The sequence below is a fragment of the Heteronotia binoei genome, chromosome 14 (genome assembly GCF_032191835.1).
Source record: "Heteronotia binoei isolate CCM8104 ecotype False Entrance Well chromosome 14, APGP_CSIRO_Hbin_v1, whole genome shotgun sequence".
NCBI lineage: Eukaryota > Metazoa > Chordata > Lepidosauria > Squamata > Gekkonidae > Heteronotia > Heteronotia binoei.
This window is the reverse complement of record NC_083236.1, coordinates 33,145,928-33,173,818: the sequence shown is the minus strand read 5'-3', so window position 1 is coordinate 33,173,818 and position 27,891 is coordinate 33,145,928. Positions and strand designations below refer to the sequence as shown.

Below are 27,891 nucleotides of genomic sequence, written 5' to 3'. Positions count from 1 at the left end.
TCTACTACAATACATGGTTACCCAAATCAGAGACTCAAGCTGTGGTAGCCATGGAGAAACAACAAAGCCAAATACTTGCCAGTCCACAAGCCGCTCTGTTTGCCTGTATCATGATGGACGGAAGGAAGCTTTGATCCTTGTGTGTGTATACCTTGGAAAATCTTGGTCTTTAAGGTTTTACTGGATTTGAATCTTGATTTGTTCACAGCTGTTAAGCAGGGAACTAACTAATGCAGCCCACCTGATTTTGGGGCTGGCAGTCTTTATCACAACTTCAATTCCCCCCCCCCCCTTCTGCTTACCTTCCCTTAGGTTTGCCTTCTGTGACCTGCCCTACAAATGGATGGTGAAGGCTTTGGCGAGCTTCTGCAGCAGGCAGAGCAACTCGCAGCAGAAACAGAAGGCATTGCTGAGCTCCCTCATGTTGAACGTAACCTCCAGGAGATCCAACAGGCAGGAGAACGTCTGCGCTCCCGGACTCTCACTCGCACCTCACAGGAGACTGCCGATGTCAAAGCGTAAGTGCCCAGGTTGCTTGAAGTTTTCTGTTGTGTAGAACAGATTTTGAGCCCAGTGGCACCTTTATGACCAGCAAAAGTTTATTCAAGGTATGAGCGTTCATGTGCATGCACACCTCCTTGGATACATAGAATATATGCAGATGCCTCTATATAGGTGAACCACAAATTAGCATACAACTTAATGAAGCTGTTTTGACACATGTAAAGACTAAATAGCAATAACCAGCTAAGGTTATAGATCACAATATGTTTGGATTTAATTGCAGGGACCTATGTAGAGGCGTCTACCTACATATCTGAAGGTGTGTGTGTGCATACAAAAACTCATACCTTGAATAACCTTTTGTTGGTCTTAAAGGTGCCACTGGATTCAAAATCTGTTCTACTGCTTCAGACCGACATGCCTGCCCACCTGGATCTGTTTTCTGTTGTGTAGTTAGGAATACCAGCTCAATCTAAAATTTCAGCCACCTTTAGGCAAAATAAAGTATCATTACTATTTTCCCATTTGGCATGCTGAGACAATCCCAGGCAAACTTCCAAACACATGATACATGTTTTTTTCAGTTTGTTACTGTGCGTCCAGGTTGCCTACAACAGAACCGTAAAGTGGTATTTGAAAAATAAATGGGCTCATCTCTCTGTGGCTTGCACTTTCTGGACCACTTAGATTTTCCATGTTTAAAAAGTGAACCAGATTTATTTTAATACCTCTAGGATCTGATGTGTTGATAAGTTTTATGTGTTATGTTAGGATGTGTAAATGGGGAAATACTGTGGACAGTAATAATAATCTTTGATCCAAAACTGAGACTCCTGCCTCTTGTGCGAAAGCACCCGTAACCTTCTTCCTTCTCATCTCTCTCATAGGTCGGTTCTTCTTGGGTCCAGAGGGCTTGACATATCCCACATCTCTCAGCGGCTAGAAAGTCTCAGTGCTGTCACAACCTTTGAGCCTCTGGAGCCTGTGAAAGACACAGATATACAGGTAAAGGGCTATAAGTAACCCAGGTCGTGTTCATATAGTCAGAGGTGAATGGCAGTAGCTTCTGTATGGCTTGTGCACCAGGATACCTTTCTTGTGCTTTCCCATTGCGAACATTCCATTTAGTGAACTCAAATAAAGAAGAAAAAGAAAAAGCGTTGGTTTTACACCCCACTTTTCACTAACCGGGGGAGTCTCAGAGCAACTTACTGTCTCCTTCCCTTCCTCTCCCCATTACAGGCACCCTGTGAGGTAGGTGCGGCTGAGAAAGCTTTGAGAGAATGGCTCTTGAGAGAACAGCTCTGAGAGAACTGTGACTGACCTGAGGTCACACCAACTGACTGCATGTGGAGAAGTGGGGATCAAACCTGGTTCTCCAGATTAGAGTCCGCTGCTCTTAGCCACTACACCAAGCTGACTCTCAGGATGGTCCAGGTCTTTCTCTAGAGGGTTTAAATGTCTGCTCTGTTTGTACTAGGTAGTTGCAAACTGTGGTGTAGTGGTTAGTGTGTTGTACTAGGACTGAGGAGATTAGGGGCTCAGATTGATCCCCTCAGGAAACCTCACATACCTCAGCATAACATGACATGTGAAGGATAAAAGATGGGAAGGGAGGAAACCTATGTTGCTCTGATTTAATAAAATGTGATAATGGAGAGGAGACTTGTAACAAATTCAGGTGTAAAGGAGCGCCCACCATCTTTAATAATATTAATTATCTGATACATCAGATTTTGGTTTCACAGGGAGTGTGCTTGTGTCTGTGTGTGTGAGAGAGAGACTGACCATCCTAGTGGAGGGGTGAATTGAAAAAAATAATTCTGCATATTGGCTGTTGAAATCTCATGGAAGTCAAATAGGATTTCAGCAGTCTAATGATATGAAGGTTTACTGCCAAATCCCCCAATTTCCAGAGGACACAGCTTCTGTGCTTCTTCCCTTTCTTCCTTGGGTCATGGGTTATGCTACTCATAACAGCCTGCTTCTCTCTTTTGACTGCTTCTCCCTGAGTAACTTCATCAACTTGCTGATCTGTTTACAACTGCTAATCAAATTCTAGTAACTCCCCCCACCTTTGTAATCTTCCATTTAAACAGAATCCCCAGTTTGATTTCCTCCCACATATCTGAGGAAGTGACTCACAGAAAGCCCATATAGAAGTATATCTTGTTAGTCTTTAAGTTGCCACTGGATTTTTGTTTTAAATTGCTTTGCACCCATCCATATTTCTTTGAAAAACCCAAATGTTGCAGAATTATAGAACATCAGGGTGAGAATAGGTTCCCGCAAATCTGCTTCTTGAGGGTGGGGGATACTTTATCTGGCGTACATAACTTGTTTTCAGCATAGACTTCCCCTGGAATTAATTTTGAGTGTGGTTGTGGTACAAAGTACAATCTGTCCTATTCCATTCCTGCATCTGCTGTGTCTCCTTTCTTCTCATATTGCATTGTGGTGGGTGTTGCAGACAGATTTGTTGGAATTACAGCCTTTCAAATGAGGGGAGTCAAGGCTTGCAGTGAGAGCATCCTTGGAAACTGCTTTCCTGTAGATCAAATGCAGCAGTAAACAAATACAAACAGTGCTCTAGCAGGAAGGCAGGGCCATAAAAACCTGTGCTCAGTGATATCAGGGAGGCCGAAATTGCCTTGTCTTATTTTGTTAACCAGTTGTTTCTGGCCTGAATCTCACATTTAAAAACAACAACAACTTTAAACCATATTTTTTAAATGCTGACTAGAGAAAGGCATGGCAAATTGCATCTCGGTTAATTATGTGAATTATTTAGCAGTAATAAAATCTAGATGACTGATATAAAAAGAGGGTCGTTCCGGAAATGGCTCCCATTAGGGTAATTGGCCAGGAACCTTGTAGTAGATTCCTGTCACTTGAGTGGAATGGGTTTGTTTTCTTGTGTTGTGTCTTGGGAGCACAGTGGCCTTTGCAAATCAGTTTTGAGAATATAAAGCATTGTCTAGGCAATACAGCATTCTGTTTCCAGCATTGCAAAGCCTGATGCCTGTTATTTCCTTGCAAGCATGGCGTGAAGTCATTGGACCTTCCTGTGTTTGTGCCCATATTTGGTTTTCGGAAGTCTACTGCCTTCAAGCATGGAAGTTCTGTCTAGGTATAATGGCTACTACTGTGATAAGATACTGGATGAATGTGCTTCCTTCATTTAAAACTGATAAACTTGCAGCCCTTTTTGTATACCATTGTAAATTTAATAATCTAAATAAGTGTCACATAAAGAAGGGCTTCCTTTTTTCAGTCCTGAACATGCTGTATATCATGCATTGGATGACAACTTCTCTCCCCCCTAGAATTATGAGAGATGAGGATTCACTTTCTCAACAAGGCTCATAGTTGAGTAGACAAAATTCACTTGGACAGACAATAATGCCAGGAGAAGCCAAAGGCAGAAGGAAATGAGGGACCGGACGTGATATGGATTGACTTAGTTTGCAGGACTTGACCAAGGCTGTCAGTTATAGGATGATTTATAGGTCATTAATTCAGTAGGGTCCCTGTAAGTCAGAAGCAGTTCCTAACCTTGAGTTTTGCCTATGTAACTTTTGTACAGTGAGTTTGGTATTTTCAGTGTAATGAGCTTTCCATTAAATTCTCAAGAGCTCTTTCTTGAATAGTCTTAGGTTGGTGGAGGGTGCTTCAAGTATTTGCTTTGTGTGTGTGTGTGATTTTTATTGAACAATCCATTTGGATCTTCATGGTCTTCTTGTGGATCATCTTCTGATCTGCAGCTGAAGGCTCCTCCCCCCCGCCCCTCTTAAATCAGATAAAGTACATAATTACTACTCAGTGGCTCTTGGAATGAGGCTATTAAGAAACTGCAGTTATCTGCCTCTGCAGTGGACAAACACTTACTCAAAAGCTGCTTCTCAGATTGTGAAGTGGACCAGACTGTGAAGGAACAGGCTGTTTTGGAAAGGCCCAGGTGTTTGACTCTGACCTCTCCCAGTTCAATTGTTGTGTGACTACTCCCACCCCAGTTCCTAGAATGGGGACTAGAAGTCCGCTGATAACTGCTGTTGCTTTTGTAAAGCTGAGAAGGCTTAATTCTGAAAGCAACCCTCTTGTTCCTTGTAAGCATTTTTTTCCTGTAGGTGTTGTCAGGTTTTACTTGCTTTCAGAGTAATTCCCACTCAGATCAGCTAGGAGCTGAAGATGACGTGTCCTGTGGGCACACAATACATTTCTAACAGTAAGGAACTAAATGTTTGCCGAGGCTGCTTGCTTGAGTGATGACAAATCAACACTCTTCTTTTACTCAGAGATTTCTGGCTCTCATCTACGTACTTAGAAGCCTTGTGGAAGGCTACTTGCCTGTCACTCTATGTGCTGCTGTCTGGATTGGAAACAGTTGGCAGTCCTAATGAGCTTGTGGGTAGATATAGGAAATGGAGAATTTGCCACCCGAACTTTGAGCGAGAGCCTTCTCCACTTCCCAAGCAAATCAGCAAGACTGAGCTTCTGAGTAGAATCCTTAGCACCAGTTAGGCAGGGCAGAAAGCAGTCTGTAGTGCTTTCTTCCTTCTTCACTCCCCATCTAATAAAAACCAGGATGGGGGAGCATCACTTGGTTAAGGAGGTGGGGTGGGGGGAGTTTACAGCAGGGGCAGAATGAAAATATGCAACAGCTGGGCTTCTTCTGGCATACAGAATATCTCTTGAAAGCAAACAAATGGCAAAGAGAACTTCTGCTGACAGCAGACTGCAGTGCAGGATTTGGTGTAAATTGTCATCCTTTACACAAAATAACTAGATGTTGGGCCCTGTGAAGTGTCTGGTTGGCAAAAAAATAAAATAAAAAAGAGGCTGGGAATCTGTCATCTAGGATGCCTGTCCATATCTGAAAATGAGTCCTTTATTGGATGTAGTGCTTAGGCATGTCAGACTGTTTATAAGCCTGGTGTGCCAAAAAAAAAAAGAAAGAAAGAAAAGAAAAAGCTTTTGAGTTATCAAGTGCAATGATGAAGCATCCTTCACAAGAGTTCTGCTGAACTCGATGGCTTGTGTGCAGCAATGGAAATTGATCCAATACAAGAGACTCTTCGTTTCTTTTTGTAGTTTATCACATTGAAGAACTGACATGGCGACAAATATATATTCCGAAATGTAGGGCTGGTGTTATCTGCCTTTGTTTTTTTGTGTGATTCTCTGCAATACTTACACGCTGTTTCTCTTGTGATGATGTGCTTTTTCCAGTGATGTTTGAGATCTTTTAGACTTAACAATAAAGAACCTTTAAATAAATGATTTGGTAGACAAAATCTGGGTGAAGTTAACAGATTGACAACTATTCTTCTAATCTTAGAGAAACAGGGGCATTTGCAAGGATTCTTGGGTGGGGGGAAAACCTCTCTCTTCCTATTACATCTGTTTGGGTGGGGCTAGGGTAGGTGGAAGACCATCTGCTCATTATGCAGAAGGTTCCTAGTTCAGTCCTTGGCATCCCCAAGTTAAAAGGATCAGGTAGATCCTTTTATCATAAGGAAGATCTCTGCCTGAGGCCTGGAGAGCCACTGCTAGTTGAAGTAGACCGTGCTGATCTTGATAAACCAGTGACTTGACTCAGGCTATGCAGCTTCATGTGTCTCCTCTGTTCTGGATTCTGTAGTACTGATGCATGTATGTGCAGCTAGATGGGGACAGGGATAAAAAGAATACTGTGATAGGGAGCTTCATAGGACCATAACCTGGAATATTATTGGTTGGGAGGGGGCGTTGGGGTACCGGGAGGGTGCTAATTTAAATAGCCCCTAATTTAATTAACCCCTCATCATCACGGAAGGGAGTGGTCTGGTAGCCACTGCTGGACCCACCAATGGCCCCAGGAACAGGAGAAGGGGTGGCAGCAACCTCTGTGCTTGACTCCCTCTCCTCCTTGCCACCTGAGGTCTCCCACCTCCTTGCCACTACTGGCCCTGGGAGCAGGAGAAGAGGTGGTAGCAACCTCTGGTGCTCAGCTCTCCATCGCGGCTCTCCCTCGCCATCCTCACCACCCAAGCTCACTTGCCTCCTCTCCACCTGAGCTTGCCTGCCTGCAGACTGGGAAGAGAAGAAAATCCAGGTGGGGTGAAGCAAGGATTTCCCCGCACGATGGGACAAGGCCAAGAGGCCAGCTGCTCTCAGAAGCACCTTCCAAGTTCCATCCCCTTGAGCTGTTGGCTCCCTGGCAGTCACAGAGGAGGAAGTGGGCAGCAGGGGGAAACGAGAGCTTGCCTTCACTTCCCATCATGGCGGACTCCCAGCGGGCAAACAGCATGCCTCTCGGGGGATGCAAAATGACGTCCCTGTTGGGGGAGCTGTATTTTCAAAAGGGGGCGGAGCCCTGTCTGCCCCACCGTTGGATACAGCCCTGGAGTTCCACGTTATTCTCTCTAATAGATTTCTTTTCCAGCCGTGGGTTGATAGTAACTGAAAAAGCATATTTGTTGTGTCTCTTCTTGGCCCTTAGGTTTATTAGTGAAAATGGCATATTTGAACCTTTCTCTGCTGTCTTGTAAAATGGGTACAACAGCTTGATCGGGGTCTGATTGGTGTAGCACTCAATAGGCTGACTATTGGTTGTATGATAAGGTGGCTTCCTTCCTTTATGGCAGTGTGCCTTGGGGCTGTTTCACATGGTTGAACCCGGTCTCACTACCACCTGTGTACAGTCACCAGGAAACCGATTCTGGTTTTCAAGTGAACATAACAGAATTGGCATGTATGCTTGCAAACAAGCATGTTGCCTTTGCACTTGATGTTTAAAATCTCCTGAGTGCATGCCTAAAATCTGTAAAGCCTAGGGCCTTTTTCTCTAGTAATGTTTCGCTTCATTCTGTATCGTAAGCCTTGTTACATTTTGTGTTTTCTCTGTTCTGTGCGGTTCCCACTTAATCTGCCTGGAATTAAGGATGACACATCCCATAAATGTGAATTGCATTTGTAATAATGGGGACAGAGATGTTTACTAGGACTGTTTTAGTAATACAGCAAATCATCAGTCTCTTCTGCTTTAGGCTCTTTGGCTTCAGAATTGCCTGTAGGACGACAGACTAAATGGCATTGTGTAAACTCCATTATATCAAGCTGTATATTTTTGGTTACTTCGCTGTGTTAAATCCATAAGGAATCTGTTCCACTCTTCAGTTGTTCAACAGAAGTATCTTTTAAAAATTGTATTTGAATATTGCATGGTCAGCAGCATACATTTCTTTGTGCACATTTTCTAGTGAGTTTGTTTTCAACAATAAATTGTAATTTGTAATCAGTTACGAAAAGGGGACAGGATTTTCACTGTTCTGAACTGGAGGAGGTAGGGCAATGGGAGGAGGATATGCCAGTTAAGAGAGCCAGTTTGGTGTAGTGGTTAAGTGTGCAGACTCTTATCTGGGAGAACAAGTTTTGATTCTTCACTCTTTCACATGCAGTTGCTGATGTGACCTTAGGTCATTCACAGGTTCTCTCAAGAGTAGTTCTTTCAGCCCCACCTACCTCACAGAATGCCTGTTGTGGGGAGGAGAAGGGTAAGGAGATTTTAAGCCACTCTGAGACTCCTTTGGGTAGTGAAGGGCAGGGTATAAATCCAATCTCTTCTTCTCTAGCTCTTTTGCCAGGTAGTAGGACTCTAGTTGCAGTGTCAGTGACCATTAACTCTTAATATGCTGTTGCTTGATAACAGATTGGCCCAAGTGGTAGATGTGATACCTACTAGATGTTTTCTTCCACTGGCTAAATTGGCCCTCTCTTATGCTAGGGAACTGGGGTGTGTGTGAGTAAAGCAGTTGGATCAATGACTACAAGATGCACATGAAGAAAAATGTGGAACAGATATGGCTGATGACAGGTTGGCAATCAGCAAAGCAAAGTTTATTAAAAAAACAGTCATAAGACCAGCATACAAAATAATATAGAATAATACAATATAAGAACATGGCAATAGACCATTACAGCCATAATTCCTAAAATTCCAGACCGAACTAATCCTTCACTAATGACTCAACTTACAGTACGATCTACACTTTTTAATTACCAGATAACAATACCTAGCAACCTTGCGTGAGACGGAATCATAATTGTCAGCCAATAAAAACTTCATCAATTGTTCCTCGGCATATTTACGATAGTTTGCCAATGGTTTAAAATGTGAGAGCAGGGGTATCAGCAGCTGCTGCCTCTCTTCATCATACAGAGGACAATGAAGAAATATATGGGCGGCTGAGTCCACCTGATCCGACGCACAAAAACAAATCCTCTGATGCATGGGAGTCCGGGTACATCTACCAAAAAGGACTGCTGAAGGGAGCACATCGAAATGGGCTCTAGTAAATGCCCATCTATAATTAGGATTTTTTATAAATCCAAGATAAGATGCGGATCTTAGGCTTGGTCCCAGTTTCAGTTTCTTGTAATAAAAAGGTAGGGCTGCATAATCATTTTGTGCTTCGATATCCTTAAATCTTTGAGAAATCAAACTCCTTGCATACTTCTGCCCTCCCTCTAATGGCAGGTTGGAAAAAGTTAGTAGACCTTCTCAGAGGTGATGATGGTAAAGAAGGAAAGCTTCTTCTCTGCCATCATTGTGTCCACTCAGTGCTTTCCTGATGGCAAAGATGATCATCTGGATTCCTGAACCCCTTGACTGACCACTGTGATATATTTACTAAGCACTTTCAGGGTAACATTCTCCCTGAACCCAATTCAGTTGGCTGGTTGTTGGCATCCCCCTTTTGGGCAAGATGCTCAAGTGGATAGTGGTGGCCTACCTCCAGTCATTTTTGAATGGTGCGTATTATCTAGCCCAATTTCAGCTTGCCTTTCACCCCTGTTCTGGATTGGAACTGCCCTAGTCTCCTTGGTGAACAATGTCCAAGAAGACAGAGGGGGAAATACAACCTGGTGATTCTCCTGAACTCTTGTCAGATTTTAGTACTAGGGAGAGAAGAAAAGAATCAACTATCAACAGTGGTTTGGGTTTTTTTTTTTTAATCATCTAAGTTGGATTTTCTAGTACTGCACTCCAGTGATAGGATGGGGGTCCCAAGGATGTTTTCTTGGGATCCTTTTGATCTGGATTGTGGCATTTATGTCGTGTTTTTTTCTTTTGGACCATAATGTTATTCAGTGTTCGTGTGAAGCTCTTCAGAGAAGTTGTCTGGAGATGTGGACTGGTGAATAATTGGTTTGGTGATGACACCCATCTCTTATCTTTTTCATCTATTACGGGTGAGGCAATGAATATTTGGAATACTGTGTAGAGTCGGTAATAAGATGAATAGGGGCTGAAAAACTGAAACAAGACAGGACAGAAGAGCTTTTGAGTGACTTGCCAAGCATGGTGGAGGTGTTTAGCTCATATTACATGGGCTTGCACTTCCCTGTAAAGATCAGGTTCTCACTTTCAAGGTGCTGGAAGATACCATGCTACTTGTGAAACCCACAAATGGTAGTCAGTGTTCCCTCTAAGCTTCAGTCTTGTGGGCAAAAATTCTACTTTGTGAGCTACTGGCATTAAAGTTGTGAGCTACTGCATAAATTAGTGTGCTCTGGGGTCATCCTTCCTGAGCTAAGACAAAAATAAGTGAGCTAGAGGCTAAAAACCTGTGAGCTAGCTCATGCTAACTCAGCTTGGAGGGAACGCTGGTGGTAGTACTTTCTATAAACTTTGGTTGGTGTGGCAGCTGTAGCCTCTCCTGGAAAAGGGTTATCTTGCCACAGTTATGCATGCTGCAGCAGTTCCTTTACTGTAATGTGTTGTACACGTGCCTGGTTTTGCACGCAGCTCTTGTGCTAAAGGAACTCCACCGGTTCCAAATTTGTTTCCAGGCAAAATTCAAAGACCTGCTTTTGGTTTTTAAAAGCCCTGAGCAGTCAGGGGTCTACCTGAAGGATTGATTGCTCCTATATAAATGTGCGCATCAGGGGAAGATAAAATTGAGTACTCTCTTCTAGATTGATCCTCCCCAAGTTGCAAGCCTCCAAGAGTCTGGGAGGTGTGTTTGAGAGGAGATTTGACCTCACTTTTAGGGGACCCTCCTTGCCCTTATGCCGCACATAAATTGCTGCCATCAACTAGACTAGCATCCCTCCCACCCTCCCCAAAAAAACCTCTCAGTGGCTGGTTCACTGAAAGTAGGGTGTGCATATGGAGTAATTATCCCCCTCCTTCCTTGCCTGCTAGCCCTGTAGCTCAGCCAGGTGTTCCATCTTTGCATGGTTGAACAACTGGGCCCGTGGGTGAGCAGTTTAGTCACAGTCTGAGATCTTTAAAAGGCAAAAAAGGTTTTTATTTAACTTGAAACTCCTCGCCAGGATCACAAAGGCAGTGGGAACACATAGCAGAAGCAGAATAAGGCTACAGGTACCAGGACTAAGAAAAGAACCAAAAACAATCACTAACTAGATTTTTCTGGTCAGTGGTTTTACCTTGGCATTCCCCCCTGAAAAAATAGGCACAAGACACCTGAAATTTAGAAAAACAGTGGATGGTCTTTACAGACTTCTCTCTTCTTTCTTGATAGATTCTCAGCTCCTCCCTTGTGTAGCTTGCACAGAGCAAGCAGAATCATTTAACCCTTTCTTCTCCATCTGGGAGGGGTTTTGTTTGACTTATCTTGAAAAGGGGGCTGAGTCCCCACATTCCCCGCCAGCTGACATTGAACCAGTTATCCCATGATGTGCGCTCCTGGCCAGGATATTAAAAAGTAATATTAAAAGTAATCAATCTTACTTCTTCCTGGCAGCATGGCAAATGGTCTGTCTGTCGATCATTGTAAATGGGGTGCTTTTCTCCCTGTGTACAATAAGAGGCTTTTATGGCCTCTTTTTTATATGGGAACTTAGGCCACTGGGGTTGTAAAACAGAGTCATGTGTATTATTTCAGATCATCCCACATTGCCTTGACTTAACAGCCCTGCCTTCAGAATTTAGGCAATTTAAGCAATTTTTTTTGGGGGGGGGGTGGAGGTGAATGAAGTGGGGGAAGGTGCCTTTTATAGGGCTTTGCCCTATGTGTGGAACTCTTTCCCAAGGAATATTTGCCTGGTGTCATCTTTGTTGTCTTTAGATGTCAGGCTGTGCAATTTGAGCTTTAGATGGTTGATTTCCCCTTCCCCTACCTGTCTGGGTTTTAGTATGTGCTATCATTTCTGGGTTTTTAAATAATGTGCTCTGGTTTTTAAAAGTCATTTCAGTTTCACTGCTGCAGTAATTTAGAAGGTATTAGTTTGTTTATATTAATCTTTTCAGTTATCTTGTAAGTGCCTTCAAGCAGAAGTGTGGCATACTTTTTTTTGTTTAAAAATCACTGTATCTGTAATGTTTTGCTCTTTTCTGGAACCCCTTATATGTAACACCTCTAGTCACTTCTGACTTATGGCAGTCCTGTGAAAACAGCATCCCTGTTATCGATAGGACCAGGGGTGGAATTCTAGCAGGAACTTCTTTGCATATTAGGCCACACACCCCTGATGTAGCCGATCCTCCAAGAGCTTACAAGGCTCTTTTTTGTAAGCTCTTGGAGGATTGACTACATCAGGGGTGTGTGGCCTAATATGCAAAGGAGCTCCTGCTAGAATTCCATCCCTGGTCCTATCAATAACAGCCTTTCTTGTATCTTGCAAACTGAGGGCCGTGGCCTCCTTGACTGAATCCATCCATCTCATGTTGGGTCTTCCTCTTTTCCTGCTGCTTTCAGCTTTTCCTAGCATGTCTTTTCCAGTGAGCCTGGTCTTCTCATAATGTGACCAAAGTCCGATAGCCTCTGTTGAATCATTTTAGCTTCCAGGAAGAGTTTGGAGAATATATTTACTGAAATTAAAGAGACACAGTAATCAATGGTACCACTTAAAAATATGTTCCGCTCTCCCAGTGGTACTTTGCAGAAGTTTTCTGATGGTGGTGTTTGGCCAACTTTGTAATTTTCCAGTACTTCCTTATTGGCTTGGATTCATCCAAGTGACAAATTAAATTTTACTTGTAGTGCTCTGAGATAGATGAATCTCATTTTGGCCAAGGCTTGTGCTTTTGCAAAGGCAACTGAACCTGATTTAACTTCCACTCTCATAGGTCTCTCAGTTACAGAGTCTCTGTTAACAGAAGTGCTTGTCGATCAACTTGTGGCAACTAATGGTGCAGCTGTATCCATAATAAATGCCAACAATCTTAATTTGATTACTCTAGATACTTAACAACACTTTTGAAAGAGAAGCCGCTGCAATCTATTTTCCATGTCAGTGCAAAACAATCCGTCAGCCTGGGATGTCTAGAAAAACTTAAACAGGAAAAGTTTCTGACGCCCTAAATACAATGGGATGTGTTTTCAAATGTTTATCTTGATTTCAAACAAAATACCCCCATGTTAAATGTTATGTTACAGTACTCACAAGCTCTTGAACTTAAATATTTGATTAGGAATAATAAGTAAATCAAGTGTATTTTGAATGTTCTATTCAAACAAATGCAGAGTTTTACATGGAGATTATTTTTATTGGGATGATACCCATAAAAATAGACAATATAGCATGTATTTCCTTTGCATCTTTAAATTTCCACACACAACCCTCCCACCCCCGCCACAAAAAACAACAACAAAGGCACTTCAAACTCTTTGCTTATTCTAGCACACACACACCCTCAGCTGTGAACAATATGCCATGGATGTGGTTATCCATTTATCTGTTTCAGTGGAAATTAACTCTCTTCCATGGGGGTCATCGGTACACCTTAGTACTGTTTGTAACATCACTTGTGTTACTTGCTAGTTCCATATCTGATTGGTGATTACAGTATCACTTTCTTAATGTAAGAGGAGACATATTAAGAAGAATTTTAGTTTTGGTAATGCATGTTAAATCAAAAGCAGTCATCTTTCAGTTAAAGTCATAACTTGATTCTTAAAATTTGGATTAATTTATATTTAGTTTCCACCCACCCCAGTGTATAGATCAATAATATGTATGTGTACTCTGTCCTTTTGAATTGTTTGAGAATATATAAAGAACATTAATTATCCCTTGGAATTGTGTGAGCACTATCTAAAAAAGTTATTCTTTTAGTATGTTAATTTCACTATTTTTCCAATTGATTTTAACTTTGTACTATTATGCATGCTTAACCATTGCACACTAGCTATGCAGAACACAGCTCACTGTACCCCATTTCATTGTTTGCCAAAGTGTGCTTCTAGCACATGGAAGCTTACATTCTGAATAAAACTTTGTTGGGCTTAAAGGTGCTACTGAACTCCAACTTTGTTCCTGGCAGTTTGTGCTGCTTTTAAAATGAAAGTAGCAAAATGCACCACATGGTTGTAAGTCTTTCTCTGATTTCTCTGAATCCATCTCTAAATATCTCAAATCATTGGATATGGTTTTTTTTACTGGCAAGATGCAGTTTGAAGCTCTGTTTCTAAAAGTCTAAAAGCAATTTCCATTCAGATCAGGAGATGGAAAGTTGGAGCTCAGATTTGACAGTCCAGAGCCTGATAACTATCATTACTTTTTACCTTGTCCTAAATCACTAATTTTTTCTCTCGTGTCAACCCAAACTGGAAGTGGTCAGACTGTGAGGCCTCTGCCAATTGTGTGATCAGCTGAGCGGTTTTTCATTTGATGAACTCTATGAAGTCTAATTCAAAAGAAGTTCTCAGGGTGCTGGCTATGGAGGAGGAAAACTTAGTTGAATATTTAAAGAAAAATCAGCAACAGTGAGTGGATCCTTTAAAAACAAAATGTTCCTATTTTCAGGATCTTAAAACTTTTCTGTCTCTTGTAAGTTTAAGTTACCTTGAGTCAATCGAACAATGCTGAGTGTTGTTTTATGCTGTTAAATGGCTTGTTTCAGTATTGACAATTATGTTTTATTTTTATTTTATTGACTGTGTCAGGGGCAGCATGGCGCCCCTCTTGGATACCCCACATTATCAGGCCAGCTGTCCGCTAAACCCGGTGGAGCCATGGAGGCACCCTGTTACAATCCATGCTAGCCAGTGTTCCATAGGTGGTCCTTTGACAACCAGCTGACTGAAAGCTCTACCCTGAGGGTGGCAACACTTTTTTGTGCTGGTACAGTATACTGACACCTCTTTAACCAGAAGAGCTTGGGTCATCTGTGGTGGGGTACCAGCAGCTGTTTTTTTCTTTTTAAAAAATGGCACTGGGGACAGGGTGTGGCTGGGGAGAGATTATTCAGAAAGTGCTGTTGGTTTCACAAGGGTTGGCAAGGGAGAGATTGCTCCAAAAGTGCTGTTAGTTTCTTGAGGACTTGGTCCACACCCCCGTAGGGCTTCTGGTAGAGGCTAGGGCCTTTAAAAGACTTGAGAGAGGAGGGTTGGTGAAGATAGGCCAGTTCTGGCTTGCAGCTCCAAAGGGCATGGAGCTGGGGGAGAGGAGGTAGAACAGAGTGATCTCTCAGTCCCCCTATCCTTCTCTGTCTGAGGACGAGGGAAGGCACTGCAGCCAAATTGGATCCTGGTGCTCAATATCTGTGGCCCAGAGCCTTAGAATATTGTTTTGCTTCATGAATTGCCATGATCAGATCTCTAGAGAGGCAGCAAATAAAGTCTCTAAATAAAGAGAATCGTTCTGATATTTCTTTGGGGTACTAGTTCAGTGGGAAAGGCCCACATGATTGACCCTGCCCACGTGGTAGCAGGCCTTGAAGTACGTGCTGAGGTGAACCCAGAGGGGAGAGTACCACCATGATACAAGTATAACATTTAAGGGGCATCTCTTGTTGGGTTAAACTCAGCCTGAGCATAGGAAGAGTTTAATCCTTCCCCTCCCCCCGGAATGCTCTGCATAGAGTGTCATTTAAAGCAAAAACTCCCTGTATTAATTTTAAAGGCCAGTTATTACAGTAGATGGTACTGTCTTTCTCTTCATTTCTTTCATTGTTTGGGCAGGTTATCAAGGGTTTCTTATCTTCACAGGACAGTATTACAATGCAGCTCTTGTTACTTGTAACAGTGTATGGCTCTGAAATTTACGCCGCTCCCCCCCCCCCCCCGGTATCATCCTAGACAAGTGTTGGTGTATATATGACAATCAGTTTTTTTATCAGGCACAGTGTTCCCATAAACCTTGCATTTGTTCCCATGCAATACTTATTGTTTGTAAGTGGAAACTGAGGATACTTTTTGTGTTCTATCCATGCCCAGAGCTAGTGGGGATGTAATACTGTTATCCTGTTTAGGCATCATAGAATCTAGCCTACTTTTTTTAACTGATCAAGAAGACAGTGGTGTTTTCGTTCTGGTCTGTGAACACCCATGCTAGAACTTTTTGAAGCCAGAAAGAAGGGGGAATGACCAAGAGAGACAACAATCACCTTCACTTTCCATTTCTTATCCTTTCCCCCCTTCATTTTTTGGTTTCTAAAAAGCAATCTGCCTTCTTATTAAATCTCATATGACCAGCTACACAAAAGCTTAATTCCCATTCCATAATGATTCATCATTATCCAATTGTCACCTGTCTGTATGTTAGAATAAACTTTGGAAGCCATATCTTGCACATGGAATGTTCTGGCTGACCTTAATTATGTTTAGTTATTATTCCTGCCTTCACAGTTATTATTCCTTCTCCGTGGCGCAGAGTGGTAAAGCTGCAGTACTGCAGTCTGAGCTTTCTGCTCATGACTTGAGTTTGATCCCAAGCGGAAGCTGGGTTCAGGTAGCTGGCTCATGGTTGACTCAGCCTTCCATCCTTCTGAGGTTAGTCAAATGAGTACACAGCTTGCTGGGGGTAAAGTGTAGATGACTGGGGAAGGCAATGGCAAACCACCCCGTTAAAAGTCTGTCATGAAAACGTCATGATGCAATGTCACCCCAGAGTCGGAAACAACTGGTGCTTGCACAGGGTGCTACCTTTACCTCACAGTTACCAGGGATGCAATGAGACTAAGCTGAATTTGAAAGCAAAATTCACATCTGGTTACAAGTCTGTGTTAGCAGAGAATTCTGGTTAATGCCAGTATAAACATACCAAGCATGGTTAAAGATGGCAAGAAGATTTCATGTGCCGGGCGTGTGCACATCATTCCAGGGCCAGCACTTTAACATGGCTAAGCAAAGGGTAGCGTTGCACCTAGTGAACCTGGATAAAAGTAACTCTGTCCAATCTGGGCATTCTTAGAACAGTGTAAGGGAATACTGCCAAATTGTCAGTTCCACCAAAACTGATGCTCCTTTCAGTAAAACACCTAGGGATTGCTGTGGTTTGGACAGGAGGGAAAGTCTGTAACAAGGATGTAGATATCACTTCACAACAGAAGCAGAAAAGAGAGTCTCCCATTGATTGCGCACAGTCCTAAGATGTCTGGTAATAGAGTTAGCAAGGGCCAGAGGCTGTTTCAATGTTGTTTCCCACCTCTTTGTGGGTCATTCTTTAGTATCTAGAGGATCTTTTCACTGCCAATCCTACCTAAGCAGGAACTGTAGCAGCTGTAGAAAGGCTTTCTATTTGATACCTATTTGATGCCTCTATTTGAAGTGTTGGGATGGAAAGAGACAGAAGAAAAGCAGTGGACATCTTTGGAGATGCCGGATAGCCTCTCTCCATGGTTTGCTTTATTAGGCACACCACTGAAGCAGCTGTTTGGAAAGGAGGTGATGAGATACTGATATGACACCCCCCTCCACACACACACACAAGTTTGATATTCATGGAACTGTAGTTGTAAAACAAGGTGGGAGCATAAAAGAAAGTGGCTTCTATTTGTAAAACTATCCCCCCAAAAAACTGTAAATGCAGCCAGTTTTCAGAGGTTTTTGGAGTGCCAGCCAGGGCTGTGGTCTTTTTGCCTGTCCAAAATGTAGACGTTGCTACACTAATGCACTCAATGAATATTTCATTTGCCATTCTTGGTTCAGAACACAGCCTGTGCTCCTCCCCCACCCCTCCAAAGAATATCACCAATACGTCTCAAGTTTCATCCTGTTGGAACTTCTGCAGAGATTATAAGCCTTCCCTTTACTGGTAGGCTAGCATATGCTTAGCTGTTTACATGATCGCTCCTGAATGTTCTGCTCTTGCATTGTATGGATAAAGCTGAAATCCTACATCTACAGTGTCTTGTGATGAGTGCTTTCCATACTGTGAGCACAGGGAGGATTCTGCGCAAACATAGCTTGTTTCTTTCTTTCTAAGTTATAAATCGAAGATGTTTGCCATTCTGCATTGTCCATTTTAACAGCTCATAACAATCCATCATATGCTTTAAAATAATGAGACTTATCACTTCTACTATTTATTCATGCAATATACTTTTGTTTTGCAGTTAATCAGAAAAGGATGAGCTGATGGAATTGAATGGCATTTCGATTTCTAGTGGTTCCTTCCATCATTCTTTGACTCCATCCCTAGTTCTTTGTGAATGTGGATTTAGCATTGCTTGTAAAAGAGTATTGCTTAGTGCTAGTCCTGGCCATCTCCGACTCAGATTTGTGCTAAACTGTGAGGGTAAAACTAGCATAATCGGTGGAGCATAGCAATCAAGAGTATGGACTATGAAGTGAGCATAAGCTACGCACCTGGAAACAGCTCTGAGCATTGCTACTTCTCATGGATTTCTGTACCGCAAGCTGTCTGCTGAAACAACAAAGACAGTGGAACAGATCACTGTGTCCCAGTTAGAAATCTGCGCTTGTGAATCTCGGCAGGCATCATCTTAGGCATCCCCATTCTTCCTTGCACAAGAGAGAGTAGTTCTTCTAAGAAGGCACTTGCCAGCTGCAGTTTTTGTCATTGCTTGCATTAAAATCAGCTGCCTGATTTCTCCAGGACCTCTTTTAGTTTATTTTTAAACACTGCAGCAAGTGTGGATTTCTAGCATCTATGCAGCACTTCAGAGTGTTCAAAATGCTTCCCGTAGGTTATCGTCTTGTCAACCTTACAATGACCTGCTAAGGTAGGTTGGTATTATCATTGTCCCCATGTGGTTAATGGAGGGGGGAGCTGAGAGATAGAAGCTTGCTGAAGCACCCATTTACATTACCCCCCCCCCAGGAAGAGGAAGAGATTGGATTTATACCCCACCCTTCACTTGGAATCTCAGAGCAGCTTACAAACTCCTTTCTTTTCCCCTTGCCATAACAGACACACTGTGAGGTAGGTGGGGCTGAGAAAACTGTGACAGAAACAGCTCTTGAGAGAACAGCTCTGCTGAGAACTTGTGGTTGACCCAAGGTCTCACCAGCAGGTGAATGTGAAGGCGTAGGGAATCAAGCCCAATTCTCTCAGATTAGAGTCTGCGCTCCTAATTACTGAATTTGGGACTTGCTTTATAGCCAGGGATGTTTAAAAAAAAAAAAAAGCAGGAACGCACAGGAATGGAGTTCCAATTGGCTTGGTGGCAGGGGTGTGTGACCTAATATGCAAATGAGTTCCTGCTGAGCTTTCTATACAAAAAAGCCCTGTGTAAAACAATGGTGCTGTTGGGGGTGTGGTCTAATTGTAAATAAGTTCCTGCTGGGCTTTTTTCTACAAAAAAACCCTGTTTATAGCTCATTCTTGTGGTCACTGCAGCATACCTGTTCCTGGTCCACTTGTAAATAAAGCTGTGTCACTGCTTGGCTCAGTTTCTGCCTAGCCAGCCACATGTGATGTTATGTTTTTAATGTTATGAGAAAGCTGTTAATTTGTTTCCTCCAAGACAAGCTGGTGGTTTTCCCAAAGCATTCTGGCTAGACCAGGAGTTTACTGGAAACTTACTGGGGGTTCCTCAAAGTGTTGATCACTCATAGCTGGATCTCTTCTAAAAGGTAGCTTGCTCCACGATGCCAATCTTCTTTTGCATAATGTAGCTGCAGCAGAACATTGGGTGTGTTCTGGGCCATGGGCTTGATTCAGATGGGTCAAGGATAAGGCCTAACTGGTGCCCCAGTAAACTGAACAAGTACCACCAGAGCTTTCTTGCAACGTGGCAGTTTCTAAAATAGGGTTGTTTTTTCTTGTAAATTTTCCAGATGAAACCAAGACCAAAGTAAACTTGAAGGCTTAACAAAATAGTCTAGCGGCACCCTGAAGACTAACAAAATAGTCTTTGAACTGCCACTCAGTGACTTTCTAAAAAGTGTTTTCTTTTTGCTGCAATGGACAAAAAAGCTCTCCCCTCCACTGATTATTGAGAAAATAGTAACTTGTTCGAGAACAGTTCATGAACGGGTGGTTGGACTTGGACATAGATCAAAATCTGTTACAGTGTCCACTTGTGTGCCTGTGGATAACTTGGAGGAAAAATAAACACACATTCTCATTCAGGCAACACCTTTTGGTTGACCCTTCGCCTGCTGAGAGCCCTCCTCTCTTGGGCTTCCAGTTGCCACTGATGAGGCCCTCTGTGGGAGACAATAGTCCTCTGCAGATCTTCTCCCAAGGAAAAATTGTATTGAAATTTAATTGTCCTTTGTATTTTTTTTTAAAGAAAAACATTCCTAAGAGCCATTTTGGAGAACTACTTTTTGGTAGAACAGTGAGGAAATAAATAAATAAATGCCTTGCTCTTAGCAGCCATTCAGATAATTATTGCACAGTGGAAGCAGAGCTTTTCACCAAAGTAGATGGTTTTTTGACAGTCCTGGACTTGTGGCCATCGGCTTGTGTAACTGGACACAAACTGAATAGCTACAGTTTGATTTCGGTGATGGCTGGAGTGGAGTTCCAGTGTCCTCCTTGCAGACCATGAGTAGTTAATAATAATAGTGTGCCATCGAGCCACAACATATGGTGAATCCAGTCTACTGGGCATTCTGGGCAAGTGGTTTGCCATTGCCTTCCACTTCACATCAACCCCAATCTGATGGTCTCCCATCCAAGTACTCACCACGATGGATCCTGCTTAGCTTCTAAGCTTTGACAAGATCAGGCTATTAAGTTTTTAAACTTACTTTTAGCCATTTGGCTTCACACTGAGCTGAACATTTGGCTGTTGCCCCGTGGCTAACTGGTTCCTTGATGCAAGCAGCAATGCCTTCTGTGCTAGCACTCCGCCATAATCTGCCGTGAGTAAAATGTTTTTGTATTTGCAGGCACCTGTGAAAAATATGATCTCCTGATTACTCACAGATTTTCACCTTTTTCTAAATATTCTTTATAGGGAGTAACAGTAACACTCTGTTGTGTGAAAGTGCCAGCTGCTCTCAGGATGCAGGGTTTTGTTGTTGGTTTTTGTTGAAATTATTTGTATCCTGCTTTTTCAAAAATGGGCGCTCAAAACAGCTTGCAATTTAAAACCTGTCAACAAAACAGTCCCCAACAAAGACTACAATGATGGTAACTATTGACAACTGGCACCAAGTACCAAAATCACACACAGAAGTTCGAGCATCAGATTCCTGGCAAAACGAAAAGGTATCGTGGGCACCTGAGCACCGGTTGTGAAGATACAGTGTGGACCTTGTGGGAATGGTGTTCCAGAAGCAGGTCGTTAGAACTGAGAGACCCATATCCTTGGGCTGCGTGGTGACGGGTCTTTCTTTTTAAAAAATACTGTCCAAATTTGGAAATGAAATTAAAATGTTGTTGCAGAGCCTTTCATACAAAAGAGAGGTATGAACTTGGATGAATCCCTTAATCAGCTATGGCTCTCCCGTCCCCTGTCCACCTCTTGATGTAGCCAGCGATTGGACCTGAGACCTTCTGCATGAGGACGAAATCAGGTGTTTTACCCCTGAGCCACAGCACTCTCCACTTTACAGTTTAAAGTGCTTTCTGTTTTTATGATTTGTCTTGTGGTAGGCCACGGGGCCTGAGGTTAAAACGTTCAGTGTTGTAGTGAAGCATCATGTGAGCCAGGAATAAGAACTGTGAAAACAAGTTGCATTTCATTCCTGCCTTAAAATTTTGGTTGCTTTGTTTGAAGCTTCAGCTAGTCCTTTATCTGAGAGTAGGTTTCAAAGGGTGCCTTGTGACTTACTGTAATGCTGAAAGCATTGATTGTTGACTTATTTGTAGACATTAATAGCAAAGCATTTCCTTACTCGGTGCCTTGAATGTCCATTAAGGTTTTGGCTTTGAGCCAGTATAGGTTTGCAGTCCTGCAGTTTATAATGCAAGTTGTCTATCCATCCAAGAGCACTAATGTGGGTTTAATTTTAAAAGCAGATGAAACCTGCAGTTTCTTTTGTCTTTAATATTTATTATTCTGCCTATAGTAGAAAGGAAGGTTATTTAATATATATTACTGAGGATGGCTTTTGAAAAAGGGGTGGCAGGCAGAAGACATGAACATTATTTTGTGATATAATGTGATGGCCTCATAAAGCCCTTTTGCTCCGTCTAGGCCCCATTTTGCTCCTTCAGCATTTCCAAGCAGAATCTGTGTTAGTCACTGAAACTTTTGCCATTTTATCATGTCACCTTTATTTTTCTGGTTGATAAAGGCTCCTGAATTATTTTGATGAATGGGCAATTGAATGTCAACTCCAGTTTTTAAAATCCTTTTTTGTTTTGGCTGTCCCTTCCCTTTTTGAAGATTTGTGTTCCACTAAAGGGGGGTGGGGTAAACATCCCCACACTTGCTCCACTCCATTTGAGATTTGGACTCCCTCCTGTTAATTTGTTCAGGCCATCTGTCAAAAGATGATCCTCTACCTACTACCCTTCAGTATATGAAATCTAAAGAGATGCTTACAAATCCTTCCAGCATCACATTTTAGCACCTAAATAAATACCTGGGTGTGCTTTTCTGATGATGTTGTTATCATGGGGGTTATTATGTTATTATGGGGGTTTTATAAAAATTACCTAGTACCAGTGCTTGACATACCTTTGGGAACCTTGGTAAACATCTCTCTCTGTGTGTTTTTTCCCCAGTGTTTCCTGACTTAAGGGATCCAAGAAGTGGGCATTTGTGGATTTTAAATCTCCACCAATGTCTGAGGATCTCTGTAGAACAAAAAGAAGAAATAGGAGGTAGACCATAATCTTGGTCAGACTGCTCATTGGATTTGCAGTGTGGGTTTTAATACAGTTCTCTTCTGGTGTGGGTTTTAATACAGTTCTCTCACAGATTTAGCGCAGCATCCAATTTTATTGCATTTCATGAACATAGCTATCAAAAGTCTCCTAATATCCAAGAGATCACTATCATATCAATCCATTTGCGCTGAACACTAAGTTTCTCTAGTTTTATTTGTATTCCAGTTGCTTAGCCATTAGTGTGGAATGGGGGCTTTAAGGACACGAACAATTCAACGAGATGCCTTGACAAATTAGGCAGATATTCTAAATTCTAGTACAATATTGACTATTTACCAAGTTACATGCTTGAAGAATTTCACATTCAGAATTATTTGGGAAGGCTGATAAATTGCCATGTGCCTGATTCCTGACTGTCTCATGTTTTTTCACTTGGGGGCTCTTGTTATGAGACGCTGATTACTAGTATTTACCAGGGCAGTGTGGAAAAAGTATCTATATAGTAATATCCCATGTGTCCTTAATATAATGTGTCAGATAAAGGTCATGTGTAATTCACTGCTTTCCGCTTTAAAATACATGGGATCAGTGAATGGGAAATGACAGGACTTCTACTGTCTCCTTTTTTAAACACTTGTGCATCCTTGGCTTCTAATGGTGTGTACATGCATTTTTCTACTTGCGCATTGTCACACAAATATCCGCCATTGTGCAAGAAGCTGCCCCTCAATGCAAGTATGGGATGAAAAAAATGAATCAAAGATGGATCATGTAAGGGAGGAAAAATTGCAAAATGCAGAAGGAAAGTACCCAGTGATAACTTCTTCTAAGCTCTTTATAGATACAATTTTGAAGAGACACACAGATATAGTATTGCTGTTTCAAGCCCAGGTTTCAAATCAATAACCTACTAACTCAAAAGGAATATGACTTTCTCTCAGTTGGACCTAGAACAAGTTTTGATTCTTAATTTGTTCACATTCCATTTTGAGAGGGTACTGTCTGGTGAAATTAATGCCGACAACATATTAAAGAAGTTTTCTAAAGTTCAACAAATTCATCTTTCAGTTTCTTCACCATTACTGTGGGGTTTTAAAGATGAGAGCAACATGACCGGATGCCTCACCAAGCCAGGCAAATATTCTGAATTATGATAGAATATTTAACAAGTTATTCTTAATTATTTTAAAAACAGTTTTTAAAAGCAGACACATGAAGTGTTTAAAGAATGAGCACTTCCCATGATACTATTTTTATAGCATATATTTTAAAGAGTAAATAATTTAAGAAAGGTGAATGATTGAGCTTTTTAAATGGATGGATGGTTGTGAGATAATGATAACCTGGTTAGAATCAATATTCTGATCTCTTGCATTAAGCATGCAAATACTTTGTGTTTTAATATTTTTTGCACCCCTTCATTGGCTTGTTTGGGGAAAGAAAACTTATGGTATTTAGAAATGCTATCCTATAGCTTGGTGTGTAGGGTTGCCAATCCCCAGGTGGGGGCAGGGGACCCTCCAGTTTGGAGGTCCTCCCCCTGCTTCAGGGTCATCAGAAAGTGTGGAGGGGGGAGAGAAATGTCTGCTGAGCATGCCATTATTCCCTATGGGGACCCATTCCCATAGGGTACAATGGAGAATTGATCTGCAGGTATCATGGGGGGGAGGCTGTTTTTTGAGGCGGCGGCACCAAATTTGCAGCATAGCATCCAATGCCTCACCTCAAAACACTTTCCAAGTTTCAAAAAAATTGGAACAGGGGATCCAATTCCATGAGCCTCGAAGTTTAGTTTATTCAGTTTATAGTTTATTTGATTTATAAGGTGCCCTTATCCTTCATTATTTCGAATGGAGGGAAGGCATTTAAAAGGTGTGTGGTCCCTTTAAATATGATGGCCAGCACTCCCTTTGGAGTTCAATTATGCTTGTCACGCTCTTGCTCTGGCTCCATCCCCAATGTTTCCTGGCTCCACCCCCAAAGTCCCCAGATATTTCTTGAATTGGATCTGGCAACTCTATTGGTGCTCATGGGCAAAAATGGCTGGGACCATGTCTGGCAGGTACAGCTGTCCACTTTTAAGCCCTGCCTGTGCCATTTGCTGAGAAAATGTAACAAGATAGTATGGATAGAGTAGTACACAGCAACTTTTTGGAGAGTCACCAAGCTTTCCACTACTCTGGAACAATAAGGATATATTTCTTCTTTTGGCTGTTCTGTAACTTTTTCTTTTGCACTCAGTATTTACTGAGTTATGTGTAAACAAATTGTTTAGGTAGTAAGCAGACTATTTGCTTTAATAAGGCCTATAAATTTGAAGCACTATTGATTTTACTGTAGCATGTTATACACTGACATATTTCAGCCCAGCTTGGTCTTTTAGAGAGGTAAGAAAAAAGAGGGCATTACCATATAGCATTTTAATTTATACAGTGACAACGGCTATTTATAGGCTTAAATAATTACAATGCCAATTTGGGTCACCCTGCTCTACTTCTTTAGATACTCGCTGTTGCAAGAGATAATAAACTATCTGCAGGAGGGTGAATTAATAGGTGCCTTGATAGACTCGAAAGGGCAAGGATTTGATTGCATTTCTCAAACCTTTTTTCTCATTAAAAAGATTTTCTGTTGCACAGGTGAGCATTCTGTCCCAGCTCTTAAGTATGAAAACCCCTGTATTGAATTGGGACTGGCCATATTTAGTGTGAATCACACCACACAGAGATGTGGTGGTTAGAGTTAAAAAGCAAGCAAACAACCTTGAGTCAGGTGCTATTAGGACTGGATGGGTTATGGAAGGCTTTACCCATTTTTAGCCTTGGAATCCCAAGGTCAATGGCTGGATCTGGAACTATTGCAAGCAAAAGTTAGGCAAAGACCAGGCTCCTATTATTTATGTCAGCACTAGCCAATCCAGATATCTCCTAATTCTTGACGGTCACAGGGGCTGATATTGCCAATGCCCTGTCCATTTTGTGCCCAAAGAGGAATCTGAAGCACAGCCCAATTGCATACCTGACTGGGTCTAGACTGTGTCCCAGTTACATGGATACAGATGCCTAAAATATATGTGCACTGGGTCCATTTTGAAAGTGCATGTAGACTCTATTTACCACTTGACCCTTTGAAGTATCTTTCCTATTTGCTTCTTCAGTGTTTTAAAAGGGGTAAGTCACAAAGAAGGAATGTATAAACTCTTCACAGTTGACACCCCGTGTGTGTTGTGTTCATATATGTGCACTGCTGTGAGAGAAGTTTCCTTGACTCCTGTGTGTAGTGAAATGGACTTCATTTAATACCTATTGTTTCTGAGGCTTCATAATACCAGTGGGGTCTGAAGTAGCAGTAGTAGTTAACCAGAAAACAGAGAGAGATATTCAGTGAAAATATCACACACACCCCATATACCTCCCTGTATGTTGAGATCTACTGAGGGAGATTTTTGTCTTTGCAAGTGTTGCCTTCCCAGGAAGAAACAGGTACCTCATATTGCTGCTAAGGGGCTGACCTTAGGCTGCCATATGAATTTGTGACCAAGAAAACGTTTTGAACTGGAGACTCTTCAGTGCACTCTATTCGCGGCTATACATAATTCATGGGGTCCACTGCCACAATTTCTGGTGATGTCTGCTAGTTTAGATAGCTTTAAAAGAAGCCTAGACATATTCACAGAGGACGTTTCCATCAGAGGCTGTCGTGTTGAGAGGAAGTGTACTTGAACAGTAGTTGCAGGGGAGGGGGGGGGCAGAATACAACAAAGGAAGGTTATTGAGTTGGGAGTCCTGCTTGTAGCTTTTCCAGTGGCATCTAGCTGCACTAGATGGACCTCTGGCCTGATTCAGCAGGGACTGCTCTTAAACAAGTTGATTTATTTATTTAAAACATTTTGGTTTAATTTACTTAAAATAGCTAGTGCTGTTTTTATTCTGAGCCTCTGCACTATACCAGTGCTCAATCTACCAGCCATACATGTCTGAAGTTAAGTGATGGAACTGCAAATTCTCCTGAAAGGGCCAAGTGTTCTGGCCTACTTAGCAAGGAAGGGCATTTCACAAGCAAGAAATTGTCATGGAAGAATCCTCCTCTCCTATTTTTGATAGCCTACAATTTGTATGTTATTTAATCTGTGATGGAAAAGTTGTGGGTATTGACAGGTTCACAGAATTGTTTTTTTTAGATGGCAGGTCTACAAGATGGGGTGGTCTGCCTAAATATCTGCATAATATGGTCTTCTAGAAAGTGCATGTATGAATAGTTACACGCAGTAAAATCATAAATGACTGTGTCCTTTTCTTGTAACTTGCAAGTTTATTATATAAACATACTTTTGCAAGAGCATTCAGTCCTTGTGGTTCCCTTTCTTGGAACCATTTCAAAGGTGAATTTGGGGGCACCAGTAAAGTTGATGGGCAGTAAATACAGGACGGACAAAAGGAAGTTTTGTTTTTTACTCAGTGGGTGATTAAAATGTGGAATACACTGCCAGAGGATGTGATGATAGTCCAAAGCATCTATGGCTTTAAAAGGGAGTTGGATAAATTGATGGAGGATAGGTGCATCAGTGGGTACAGTGGTGATGAAAGAGAACCTTCACAATCAGAGACAGAAAATTTCTGAATAATAACACTAGGAGGCAGTGCTGGGTGGAGGCCTTGGCCTCTGTGCTATCTTGTTGGTCTTCCATAGTAACTAGTTGTCCAATGTAGGACAGGATGCTGAACTAGATGGACCACTGGTCTGATCCAGCAGGGTTTTTCTTATGTTCTTCTGAATCTGTGCTAAATGAAGAAGGATGAGGAATGGCAGGATTTAATTACCTTCTGCACAGTCATTGAGGAAGAGTGCAATTACTGATAGCTTGAAGCCTTATTTCTGTTCAAGTCATTGCATTGTTGGACCTTGTCAGAGAGATTCTTCTCAATCCCCTCTGGTAGTGGATTAAGAACATTAGCAAGTTGCTGCTATGAGTCAGAAGAATGGCACTTAGATGCTCATTATGTTGCCAGCTGCTTTGTGTGGACTGTACCTTGCAAGTAATTTATGGTCAATACTTAAGCAATTCTTTATAACTCAGGTTGTGAATTCATCTCTCTGCTTCTCTGTGTTAACCTGTGTGAGGTTTTTGACTGCCATATTAGTTTCAGTTAAGTTTTGGACATTTTAAAAGCATGAGAAAAAGTACTGGAAAAAGGCTGGTACAAATTTTAGCCAGGTGAAATCAACTTATGAAAAACCCTTTCTAAAACAAATAAGACCAAGCTAGCTGCCTGAAGGCAGTGCAATCTCTCATTAAAAATAGGACCCGCATTAAAATGGCGCCATCTACATTTTGTACGGTCTTGTTCTTCCTATAGGGTGTGGACAGTAGTTCTATTTTCTTCCTTTCAAGGGAACAGATCTTGTTGGTAGTGGTGGAAAGCGCTGTCAAGTTGAAGCCAACTTATGGCGGCTGTAGGG

The 27,891-nt window shown here is 41.9% G+C and overlaps 1 protein-coding gene across 1 annotated transcript in view; it reads left to right on the top strand.

Moving 5' to 3' along the window:
- The first annotated feature begins 317 nt into the window (after positions 1 to 317).
- Positions 318 to 27,891, top strand: part of NUP93 (nucleoporin 93) — a 97,044-nt gene continuing 69,470 nt past the window's right edge. Inside the window, exons 1-2 of the mRNA XM_060254531.1 lie at positions 318 to 518; positions 1,392 to 1,509. Of these exons, the coding sequence (XP_060110514.1) occupies positions 340 to 518; positions 1,392 to 1,509 (297 nt within the window). The 5' untranslated portion in view covers positions 318 to 339. The remainder of the gene's footprint in view (positions 519 to 1,391; positions 1,510 to 27,891) is intronic.